This window comes from Oreochromis aureus, linkage group 7 (genome assembly GCF_013358895.1).
Source record: "Oreochromis aureus strain Israel breed Guangdong linkage group 7, ZZ_aureus, whole genome shotgun sequence".
Lineage (NCBI taxonomy): Eukaryota > Metazoa > Chordata > Actinopteri > Cichliformes > Cichlidae > Oreochromis > Oreochromis aureus.
Window position 1 is genome coordinate 38,283,374 of NC_052948.1, and position 13,013 is coordinate 38,296,386.

General features: G+C 38.5%; 1 protein-coding gene across 1 annotated transcript in view; it reads right to left on the minus strand.

Moving 5' to 3' along the window:
* Positions 1-259: 259 nt before the first annotated feature.
* Positions 260-13,013, minus strand: part of LOC116324962 (ephrin type-A receptor 5) — a 56,199-nt gene continuing 43,445 nt past the window's right edge. The window contains exons 12-20 of the mRNA XM_031745759.2: positions 12,428-12,613; positions 11,068-11,129; positions 7,607-7,674; positions 7,370-7,511; positions 5,986-6,135; positions 3,076-3,269; positions 1,885-2,049; positions 732-748; positions 260-360 (exon numbers count right to left, since the gene is read on the minus strand). Coding sequence (XP_031601619.2) covers positions 344-360; positions 732-748; positions 1,885-2,049; positions 3,076-3,269; positions 5,986-6,135; positions 7,370-7,511; positions 7,607-7,674; positions 11,068-11,129; positions 12,428-12,613 — 1,001 coding nt within the window. The 3' untranslated portion in view covers positions 260-343. The remainder of the gene's footprint in view (positions 361-731; positions 749-1,884; positions 2,050-3,075; positions 3,270-5,985; positions 6,136-7,369; positions 7,512-7,606; positions 7,675-11,067; positions 11,130-12,427; positions 12,614-13,013) is intronic.

Consider the following 13,013-nt stretch of genomic DNA (forward strand, 5'->3'; position numbering starts at 1 on the left):
TCAGTCCAGTTCAGTTTGGTTTTAGTGCTGCAATATCCAATATTCCCAATGACACCAACGCAAACTCCACACACAGGAACCAACAAAATGTGGATCCTCCAGTTTAGATCGGTAGAACACTGGGTATCCTCGTCCACACAAAGTGCTAAGCCACTCTAGGTCCAGTACATAGTAGGTCCATATATTGTATTTCTGTGTTTGTGTGCGCGTGTACGAGTGTGCATGTGTCTGTATGTTTGTATTTCACATCATATGTTTACAGTAGAGTTGGTGCTGTTCATATGGACCCTCATCTCCTGAATGCTAGTAATAATTTTTTTCTGGTGTCCAGCCAAGTTCACTCCTACTCTTCGCAAATCCCTGAAAAACAGCACACAGAAAACAGGGCACTATATTTAAGCATTCTGCTAACAAATAAGGCAATGCATGAGAAAGTTGTTAAAAATAAGCCTGCATTTTGGATTACTTACATAAATAAATACATTTTTAATGATTGTGATAACTAGTCTTTTTTGTAAGTTAAAAATTATTGTCTGTTTGGGCTTTTGGATACACACTGACTAAAGAGATTTTGCTGTTAAACCAATTTTTCAATCGTCCTCGAGTTATAGATGATATTTTTACCAATCTTCTGTAGTTATATAATCTTTATATGAACTCTTAGTTCAATGAAGAGAAAAAGCATTTTGAAGTATTTGCACAGACTTGCAATCTTGTAATGCAGTGCTTACCAAATTTATTAGACCCCCTGTAATAAAAATGAGAAAACACAAATATTTTAGAAATCTATCAAAAGCATGTTTAAAAAAAGTTTTAGGCAAATAACAAACTGAACTCACATTGTTATAACCAAATTTGAACCAGCACACTTTTCTCTGAGAGGTCAGAAATTAACCAAGCTTAAAATTCAAGTGCTGAAAATAAACTTTCCTGTTCAGGAATGCAAGTAAAGAACTGTAATTTGGCTTTACTATAATATGCTTTACACTAAATTTGAAAATGAATGGAAAACAACAATAAATATAGCTTAGCATTAAAAATATAATTTTGATTAAAGAGCTTCTGCATAGAAACATACAAAAATTTTGGTAATTATGAATACCTTTCATTTAGGGCAGCACTGGAATAAAACGTACATTGGGTGGTGGTCTAATAAATTTGTTAAGCACTGCAGATAACCTTCACACCACTTTGTGTGTTCATTAGAGTGTTCATTACATTAAATGGTCTAGGAAAAAAAAATCTGTGATACTGTTTAAACCTGGCATTAACATGGTCTTTCAATCCAGCTAAGGACAGGAGTGAATAGACCCAGTATACACTGAGAATGCATTAAAATCAGATCGCTCAAACCATATCGGATTTAGACTGGGCTCAGTACTGGACCACAGTGTCTTCTTTGTATGCACAATCTGTAGGTAATTGTTTATGCACTACTGGGCAAGTGTAAACAGACATATGTCACCAAGATGTGTTTCAAGCATGTTTGGCATGTTTGACTGGGTTTTTCCTGAAACATACCAATGAACAGACCCAATCTTGTTTTCTTCTTATAACTTATAACTATAGCTGAATAGGCACATGAAGTGCATTGCTGCTTCTCACCAGTAAAAAAACAACTGGAAACAAATGACAGATATATTAGATTCAATGACAATTGGTCACTGATGTAACTCAAAGATGCATTCTAATCCTGTAGGTGAACTGACATACTCTGAAGTGTCCACTTGTAAATACCCAGTGGACAGCAATAAAACCCATGTTAATGCCTTACAAATGATTTATATTAAAACCAGGGGGAATGAAACTACACCTATATGCAGGGCTACACGTCCTAACACCTATGCATTTATATGTATGTGTGCATGTGCATAAGACTCTTACTCTGATGTCATCTGAGCCACTGTTTCCAGTGAAGAGTAACCTCCTTCCATAAACAGTTCAGTGTAACGTCCCATCTTGATGGAGTCGAGCCACTCTCCTACAGTCTGGCTTCGAGTGCTACAGTTCCCTTCTACGCTGGCATGCTCCACTAACAGGTTGGAAACTCTGGAAGGTGGATTGGGAAAACAGGTAAAGAGAAAGCAAAATGTTTGAAGATGAGTCTTCATGAAGCTATTTATTCACCATTACACAACTGCAAATGTTGTCCACTCAAAACTCTTTGTCATTTGGCTCACTCTTCATGCTTACAAATAAGGCTCTCTCTCTTATCAAACAGAAATATTCATGCCAACTAACAACATTCTCCACACTATAACTAGAAGAGGCGTGTGGTGTGAGAAAAGGACAAGCATAGCTTGAGTCATTTTAATCTTGACGCCCGTCATATGTCATTGTATGGCTGTTAGATAAGGTGTTGCTTTATTAAATGCGTTCCAGTGTGTGTTTGTGTGTGTGTGTGTGTTGGTGTGTGTGTGTGTGTGTGTGTGTACAAAAAGAAAGAGAAAACAAAAGATCTACCATTATTTCATTATCTCCGCAAAGAAAATAACATAATGAAGTGTCTGCATGAATGTCTGCTTCAGAGCAATTATTGCCATTTCATACCATTATGTACTAATGCATTGCACATACATGGAGAGGAAATACTAACTGAATGTTCAAATGTTACGACAATCAAAGGACACCCCACTGACTACATTTCAGACTAATGCTTCATTCTAAGAAAATTAAGCCACTTCATTTCTCTGCTCTTTATTGCTAGTATGCAGCAGCCAAAGACTACGTTCACTTTTGTTTTAACTATGCTGCTACACAGGACTTCAATAAGACTCTATTTACATTTTATCTTGAAAGATGAAGTCTATTAGCTTAGAGTGCTGAGCCTAATTTGCTTAAAAATGAATGTGTAAATGAATACACTTCATTTTTAAGAGCCAAGAAGCAGAAGCATTATCAATAAATGTTTAGAAATGTTTTATAGAAAGCTAATATCATTTCTTAACAAAGTCAAAGGTTTTCTACTAACACCAGCCATTTAGATGAGATCACCTTTATGTGTGTGTGCTTGTGGAATAAACTATAACTAATATATATTTTAAATGGTGTGCAAAGTACAGTGTTACATCCTACCTGTGTGAGGAGTTGACAAGCTTCTTTAACGAGCTGGGGTTCCGAATGAATTTGTCTAGCAGGCAAACGATCTCATCAAACTTGGGACGGTTGCTGCGTTCTCGCTGCCAGCAGTCCATCATAAGATGGTACAGGGCCTCAGGACAGTCCATAGGACCTGGCAACCTATAGCTTTCCTCCACTGCTTTTATTACCTTCAGACAGAGAGATAAAGAAAGACAGGCAGGTTAGCTTTAAAAAAGCAAGCTAACAAAAACAAACCTATGTATAATGTACAAACAGTTGTACTGTAAGAGCAAAAGGTAAATTTCAATCATCTATGCCAAAAGGATAACTAAAGGTTGCTTTAACTTCATGATTATTGTCCATAAAAACATTTTCAAACACAATTCAAACACCTTTCTAAAGAGCTGTGAAAATCACATTTCAACCTGCCACAAAAGCTCCTTAAGCGCTCTCTTCCTAAAATAATTTCATATAACCATCAATAGTGTATGCATCGCAGTGTACTTAGATGGACGAGGGAATCAGTGGATGAGGGAATCTCAGAACTTCTGAGATCAAGTTCTGACCATCTTAGTGTCATCTTTCATGCAGTTTAGCCAATAGGCCAACAGAAAAAATTGCTAATTTTATTTGCCACCTGCAGTGATTTTCAGACCACTCTATTGTTGGCTCTATCACTGATTGCCGTGAGGGTGAATATAGTAGGAAAGTTTTGTGGAGTGGTGTGAGCTCATCTAGAGTACAGCTGTAAACAGTACCAAGGAACTGATTGTAGAGTTTAGGAAGCAGTTTCTTCCTCCCTCCCTATCATCACCAGGGGAACAGATGTTGGGGTGACTGATGAATCCCTAGGACTACACATAAACAGCTAACTCGACTTGTACAGGAACACAGATATTGTCTTTAAGAAGGGTCCAGAGTTGCCTGTATCTTCTTAGGAGGCTCAGGTCCTGCAATGCTAAATGATAATGCTGTCTATGTTTTGTCACTCTAAGGTGGGAAGTATGACTATATGGCAGTGTGTTGGGGCAGCAGGGTGAAAACAGCTGATTCCAGGTGTCTGAAAGGAGGATGCTAAAGAAACTCCTCAGCATTATGTACAATCCATCCCACTATATATTCCTCTCTGATTGCTCACCACAGCACACACAGGAAAAGGCTCATTGCCCCAAGGTGCAGGACTGAGCACTACAGCAGATCCTTTCTACCTGTGGCTATTAGATTATCCAACTCCTGTCTGTTCTGATAGTTCAAACACTGAAAAAAAACCCAAAAGAGCAAAAAAGAACAACTACACATTAACAACATTAACACTCTGTAATACTATAATTTTATACCTTCTCATCTGTTCTTTACAAGATGGAAGGATTAGTATTACTACCATAATATCACTTGTAATTTATTCTCTGTTATCACTTACTGCGTTTGCTGATGGCATTAATATAATTAACACTGTGCCACTTTTATTTGTGTTTATATGTCAGACTTTTGTCCTTGTGTCTTTTTTTTTAGTAACTGAGATTTAGTTTGCTGTTTTTATGCTCTCAGTTTCTGTTCTTATTGCACTGAGCATGCAAAAGGCACAAGAATTTCAAAACACCATAATCAGGTTTATTCAAAAGATTCTGGTATGCTGTCCCCGAGGAAATAAGACTCCAAAGCGACTATAAAATGAAAATCTATGACATGGATATATATTGAAGTATATGCCGAGGGTACATCCTGTTTGGTGTATCCTGCAATATTTTTTTAAAGGCAGAACCATGACACACTTCAGCAAGGCAAGATTACTTTCAAATTGAGTTCTCCTGAGCAAGATCCTGAATTCTGATACTTGCTTGAGGGATGTGCATGCTCTCTACCTGACCTTATACTCAAATATCCATGAAGTTTGCAACCCAACACCAATGCCCTGTGTGAATCCAGCAAAATAACACAACATTAACACAACGTTGTTTAGTTCACGTGCCTCATAGCCCCGTTAATCATTTCTGCAAGTAACAGGATGCAGTACTGAATCACAGAAATGTTTTGGTCGGGGAAATTGAATTGGATGAATAATAAATAAACCTTAGCTCCCTCCGTTAGACGCTGCAGTGGAAAGCAGGCTGCAGTTTTCAGCCTAGTTCTGCCAGTGCAAGACACTACAGGGAATTGATTTGTTGAGTTTATGACAGCCTTTACTTGTGTCAAATTCACACAAAAGACAGATGTGATGGCACTCCAATACGCTTGCATGTATTAAAGCGCATGCATATGTACTCTTGCACTCAAGCATAAGAGAGAAGCACAGCAGCAAATCACTGCGTGCTGAGGGGGTAGAAAAACTGACTGGCAGGGAGGAAAGATCAGAGGAAGGGAATGAGAGACGAAGTGGGGGAAGAAAGAGAGGGCGGACAAGACGGAAAAAAAGTGCATTTTGTAGAGACAAAAAAAGGGACAAGAGAAAGAAGTGAGAAGGAAGAGGAGACAGTGGGCAACAGAAGGTGATAGCTGAGAGAAAGAGAGTGTGAGAGCCTGCACTTTCTTGTGCAGATCAGAGAAAATCCAGCATAACGCTTTCAATTAAACATCAAACGTCTTCTCCTCTCCTCTTCTCTCCTTCTCATCCTCCTCTCCTCTCCTCCCCCTCTCTAGATTCGAGACAGACAGCCTAACAACCAAAAGGAGGGTGGAGTCTGAAGTAGGAGTTGGAGAGGTCACTGGAGGGCTGTGCGTGCATATGTTGCCTGTGTGAGTGGGTGGGTGGGAAGTAGATGCATGTGTGTGGTGATGAATCAAGTACTGCAAGCTCACTCATCACCATCTGATACGACTGCAGTTGTATAATCCAGCAAATACTACATGCGTTACTCACAAGATTAAAGAAAACTAACTTTTCCTTAAAATGTCTTAAAAACTTACGTCTTGATTGGACATCTCCCAGTAGGGCCTCTCTCCGTATGACATCACTTCCCACATGACAATCCCATAACTCCACACATCACTAGCCGAGGTGAACTTCCTGTATGCAATTGCTTCTGGAGCCGTCCAGCGAATGGGAATCTTTCCGCCCTGTAACAAAATGCAGTGTTTACCAGATGATGCAAACACATTGAGGCATTTAAAGGAACCTCGGGCTTGGAAAATATAACCTCAAATTTTCGTGTGTTGTGCTGCTTTATTATGAAGAAATCTGATATGTTCACATAAATAAATAGACTCGAGCTACGCTTGTCCAGAGCTACAGCAGTAAATACAGCTGCTGTCATTCAAAATTTTCATCTTTTGTGTCATGAGGATGGAAACCAAGAACAGACCTTAATTGAGACACTTCTTCCGCATGTGGTCCAATCCAAATTTCCCCTAATGGATATCAATTTAGGAACACATTCATGATACCAAGTTTCACTTTCTTATACAAATTCCCTATCCTAACTGTCGGGGGCCCTGTGATTCCTCTATTTTTTACTCATCTTCATTATCATGCTTTCATTGCAAAGATTAAAAAAAAAGTTCACAGAAAGACTGCTGAGTTCCACAGGAAAGTGTGTTTTCAGCTGATGAGTAGTGAAATTAGCTTGATGCAGTATTGATGAACACAGCAGCAGGATATCTCAAGCTCTGATTATTTGAAGGGTGTGAATTATGTTATTCTCACTGCTCTGTCAGGGAAGGAGACTCAGACAGTGATAGAGAGAGAGAGCAAGAAGAGATGTAGCCTGGCAGTGAGAGGTGAGTGACAGGATATTTGGCACTAAGGCAGCAAGACTCAGTGCTAATTGAGTGTTGCAGAGACTGAGCCGAGTACTAATTGGACCTCCTCCAGCAGGAAGCAGGCCGTCTCTGGCTGACAGAACGCCACTCAGCCTGGGATATACAGCTCAATTTAAGGCCTGCTGCTGTTGTCTGTGTGTGTGTGTGTGTGTGTGTGTGTGTGTTAGTTAAAGTACCTAGGTGTGTATTTAATGGGGAGACTATTCTGTGTGTCAGTTTTTCACTTAATCCAAAGCTTGATAAGGCAGAGTCATGCTCTGACACACCCCACATTAAATGTAAATGTCTTTAAAGACAACAGTGTGCTGCCTTTTTCCCCTAACACTCACACTGAGGCAGTCAGGTGATTAATTTATTAGTTGTTCAAAAGAAAGTGAATGCTACTCGCTGGCATGCACCTTTTAAATATCTTTGCTCTGATACATATTACAGTCTTATATAATTTAAATTGAACAGACTTTGGGCAGTTAGCCTGGCAAACAACTTTGAGATATGTAATAACCACTGGCTTCAGAAATTTGTGCAGCTTTACCCGTGTGGTATATGCAGCCTCCGGATCATCTTCCAGGACTCGGGATAGACCAAAATCAGACACTTTACACACAAGGTTACTGTTGACCAGGATGTTACGAGCCGCTAGATCACGGTGGACATAGCCCATGTCAGACAGGTATCTACATTTGTCAACACAAAGGGAAGAAGGGTTAAACATAAACACTGCACATTAATTAGTTCGACAACACAGTGTTTTTGTTGGTTTTATTTATACCTCATGCCAGATGCAATCCCACGCAGCATACCAACCAGCTGGATTACAGTAAACTGGCCATCATTTTTCTATGTAGAAAGAAGGGACAAAGGTGGAAAGACATTCTTAATAATTTGCTTTGGTATCTTTATCTAAACAATTGAATATAGTGGAAATAAATCTAGTCTATAATGTATCACATATGATGTACCACATATAATGTATTAACTAAAAATAACATGAATAGAAATGAAGACATAAACAGATAAACCTTAAAAAAAGGGACTATAGAGAGTTTATAGAGATGGCCTTATAAAAGCTGCCAGACAGGACAGGATAATGTAACTCTATATATGTCTGTGAAGGTTCTCAGTCATCCAGGTCATCGTAGTCTAAGGAGCTTGGAAAGAAAAGTGTCTAGACTTCTTTACGTTGCTTGAAGACATTTCACCTCTCATCCGAGAAGCTTCTTCAGTTCTAGGGTCAAATGGTGGACAGTCCCAGATTTAAGCCCTGTGGGAGTGTCCCCCCAAGAGGGACAACTCTATATATGCACCACATAATAATAATAATAATAAAAAATTCTTAAAAATGAACATATCTTTTAAAAATATAAATATTTGAGCATTTCTGACTTTATTTTGATAGGGACAGTGGGAAGAATGACAGAAGTAAGCACAGGGGAATGACATTTAGCAAATGCTACCCAGGCAGGATCTGCACGAATTATTTACCCATGTTGTATCGAACTTTAGCACTTAACTACTGGGCAACCCTGTATATGTTCTGTTGGTTTTAAACTGTGTAAACCTGCAGACCTGGGCCAATTACAAGATAATATAAAGAAAGATGGGAAAAGGCTCCTTTTCAACTTCTCCCCCTGGACTTTTCCAATGGCTGTTATGGTGCCACTGCAGCAAATGGTGGGATTGCTTTTTTTGTTTTTCTCTAACAGCTACCAACCAACAGCACAGGTTGTGGATCGTGAAGCAGGAAGAAAGATTAAAAGCTGAAATATATTCTCCAGTATTGGTTTGGTTGTAGCCACATAACCACTGATCAATACAGATCTGATTAGCCTATTGTGTCAGCAAGACAAGTCAGCTTGTCTAACGCTAATGCTCTAGTTTTATGTGATAATTATAGAGAATATCCATAAGCACTTTACTCTGAAAATACACATAATTTACATTTATATTTCTAGTATTTAGCTCTGGTTCTGACCATTTCCCCTCTATAAGTGTCAGTGATGGTCATCCAATCAACTATGCACTTCAAGTCAGACCTCCTGCTCTATGACCTAAAGCATTAATATTTCCATGAATCCTGCCCAGAGTTCAGTGTCACCCTGCTGCCTTGAATCACATCATGTTTTATGAATGTCTCCTGTACAGACGCGTGTCTCCCCAAGTTATTCATCTTTCCCCTTCCTCCCTGCAATACCTGACTTAACCTTTCTGTTACTCTTCCAATCTGTATAGAAGAACGATGCTAAATCGGTTGTTCAAAATGTGAGAAAAATGAAGCACGCTTTTTGCCAAAGAAATAATTAATTCAAGCAACAGCATTGGATGACAAGTTACCTTACCACTTAGTAATTAAGCTAATATTGAAAACTGCATCCACAGTGATGGCTTTTTCCCTGGTATGGAAGACTCTTTCACTAGATTTCCTCTTAGCTTTTTCCCCTCTCATTGTTAGTTTAAGCTTTTGCTCCTTCCAATCCAAATGTAAACTATCAACATTCCCCTCATCCACTCTTCACATTTTGACAGCAGACATGCAGCTCACAGTTTCAACAAATAGTTTTTTCTATCCACCCGCAGCAGAACATCCCACTTACATGTGAAATGAGATGTTAAGCCAAAGATGTGAGTTAGCAGCCTCACAGTACATTGTCCATAGCTGTGACAGCTAATCCAGGACCCAGTCCAGCCCCTGGTTTTCAAATAGCTGTGTCATTTATACTGGCCTCAGTATACCAGCCATCCATGTAATTACTTCTAAGGGTTTTCTGTGCTGCACCGTCTGCTGGTGGCCCATCTTCCCTGCTTCCACTTTGCCATTCAGGTTTATTCCCCATGACACACAGGACAGTCATATCAGCAGTTTTCACTCACCACAGCTCCGTAACACACACTTATCTGTATTTTTTGTCTCACAGCATCCCCCTTTTCCATGCAGCCAAAATGAGATCATTCCCTTCAGATGAGATTTCTGATTGTTCCCGTCTGCAATGCCTTTCAAGCAAGTAAACCTACACCTCAAACCAATAGCATTTTACTCCTCCGTTGTTGTTTTTTTTAAAAAAAAAAAACACTAACTATCTTCAGTGCTGAATCCTGATTGAATCTTATGTATTTCATCTCTTCATTAGCAAGACTCTTGAAGAAATTTATAGTTTTTCTCATGCAGGAATTAGACTTGTCTGCTACCTGAGCGTTGTGCCACTGTAGGCAGTGAACAGACTGTTAAGTGGTCTGAAGAGGGATTATTTATTTCAGCCTGCCTCTTCATTAAATTCCACATTCTACTCGCGATGAAGGCAGTACTTTCATTTACGCAGGAAAGGCATTATTCTAACTCTGAAGGCTTAGTGACTTTATATATTCTGGTGAGGTGATCTGTGTCATAGTAAAGGTGAGAGAGCATTTCAATATTTAAATGTGCCTTAAATCTGCCCCATGCAGAAGAACTCTACAGATTCTCTGATTATTCACTACTATTTTGTGTTTCTCATCATGTTATCTTCCTTCCTTGACCTTATAAATGCAGCTGGCCTCTCCAATTGTCTAACCAGGGTCTCCTAACTGTCTCTGGTTCTGATTTTAAAACCAGAGTTGACCGTGCTTTTGAGGTTGTTGCACCCAAACTGTGAAACAGCCTTCCTCAGTCAGTCAGGTCAGGCGACTCTTATTTGTTTAAAATGACTACTGAAAACTAATTTGTATAGGTTAGCGTTCCCTTAATTTTACCCTTTAATTTTTTGCCATAATTTGCAACTTTTTGCATGTATGTTGAAATGAAATCCTGACTGTATACCTGTGTCTGCATGTTTGAAAATGTATACTTATCTTCAATTTGTCGCTTTTATATGAACTGTGAAGCGCTTTTTAACTATGTTTTGAAAAGTGCTATACAAAATACAATATTATTAGTAGGAAATATTACTTCATCGCCTGAACACATCTGTATCTGTTTTCTGCTTAAAAGCTGTTATAAAACTTGCTTTAACTGCCATCTTTCTGTCATGAACCACGGTTGTCTCAATGTGTGCACCACTGTCTGTTTCCAGCATCCTTCAGTCCATTGAGATGTTACAGACAACACAAAAACTGAGATGATATAATTTCTTGTTAATGAAGCTAAGAATTCTGCTTAAAAAACTCAATGATTTTTGGAGAATCAGAGTGGGTTTGTATTTTATCCAGTGTCATTTTTTAAGTATTCTTTCTTCCCTCAGACCCTTCTATATATTTTACCTTGAGAAAAGTGTCCAATGAGCCATTCTCCATGTATTCTGTGATGATCATCACCGGCTTGCCTGAGAAGAAAAAAAAACAAAATCAACAATAAAATACTTCATGTTAATAAGCAAATATTTTGAAATCATAGTTTCGACATTAGCTGGAAGATTTTGTTTTTACCATTTATCTAGATAGCCACACAAAGTAAAATATCCTCTAATGATCCAATTCTAAAGTTTATATTATATACAAACAAAACAAAAAAATAGAATAAGGACATATCATGTGTGCCAATTTTTGCTTGAAATATGATTTTTCAGTTAAAATAATCAATTCTTTATCTGACATTGTGCATGCAATTTTTCCAAAATTTAAACTGAGATGTAAACATTTGTATGCATGAGAACAACCCTTAACAGCAACTTATACGGTGGCCCTGAGAGGCCAAACGGACTGGAACTTAAGAAAACACCAGCAATAAGAAAAACACTGCAAAAACATGCAAAACACAACAGAAATAGAAAAAACAAAATCGGAAATTGGAAATTGGAAATTGGAAAAAAGAAAACACAAATAGAAAAAACGAAAACAGAAATAGGAAAAAACAGATTTCCAAAAGCACAAGGGAAGTGTTTCTGGGGAGACAATAACCCGACGGACCAGTTGCAGGAACCAAAATATACTAAGAATTGCACTGGGAGACACTTAAAAGAAGTGGAGGATCTATCAGTTTTGTGAGGGAAGAAAAGATGAGAGGTTAAATGTGTTAGCCTAACTATTAGCCTAAAAATCCATCATCAGCATTATATGAATCACGAGATTAAAACACACACTCTGTCTCCCCAGAAACACTTCCCTTGTGCTTTTGGAAATCTGTTTTCTCCTATTTCCGTTTTCGTTTTTCCTTTTCTGTTTTTTTTTCTATTTCCGTTGTGTTTTGTGTGGTTTTGCACCGTTTTTCTAATTGCTGGTGTTTTCTTAAGTTGCAGTCCGTTTGGCCTCTCAGGGCCACCATAAACTTAGCAGCTAGATCAACACTCAATTATGCAAAAACTGAGTGAGCTTTCCAGTTGCTTTCAAAAGTTAATATATTAGATACTGTTGAACTTGACAAGCAGACTATGACAATAACTAAGTGTAAGTCATAAAAAAAGTTGAAAAGGGAAAGCTGTTAAACTACAGGACTGATTAAGTACAGCATGCAAGTTTAAAATGACATAACAAGGCTTAAGATTCCTATATATCTACACCAAACAACTGCTGTGAGTTTTACTTACATTGTGACATGCAATATGTGCTAGATCCTACAGGATGCAGTTTCGACCAAAACACAGTGTATTAAATTTAAATAGGGATACACATGCTGATGACTCACTCTTAGTAACCACACCCTCCAGACGGATGATGTTTGGGTGGTTAAACTGGCCCATGATTGACGCCTCCCAAAGAAAGTCACGTCTCTGCTGCTCTGTGTAGCCTGCTTTCAAGGTCTTAATGGCAACCTGGATCTCTCGTTTCCCGGGCAGCCTCAGCGGTCCACTGCACACTTCACCAAATTCCCCTGAGGAAAAAAAGGTAGACATTAAGAGTGGCATCAACATTTCAGTTAAACCTGACCTGTAAAAACTATTATGAAATGGCAAATCAACCTTGACTAGACAGATAGATTTTCTTTAAGTAAACCTGAAAGTTTGTGCCTGACACACTGTGTTCGTACAGCTTATATTCTTTACTTTAAGGGGCCAATCTTGAAATTGGCTAAAGCACTTGAAGCTAATAAATGTGGTCAGTCAACATTTTTGTCAGTGGAAACGTTATTTATGTCTGTGCGCAATGTTGCTTTTAAGCACACTCTTAACTGATGCTTATGTAAGCTTATGCAATTATGAATGTGACAGGTTTATGAAGGTTGTAGAAAATATGATACACTGCAGTAGTGTTAATGAGAAAATGTTTCAATT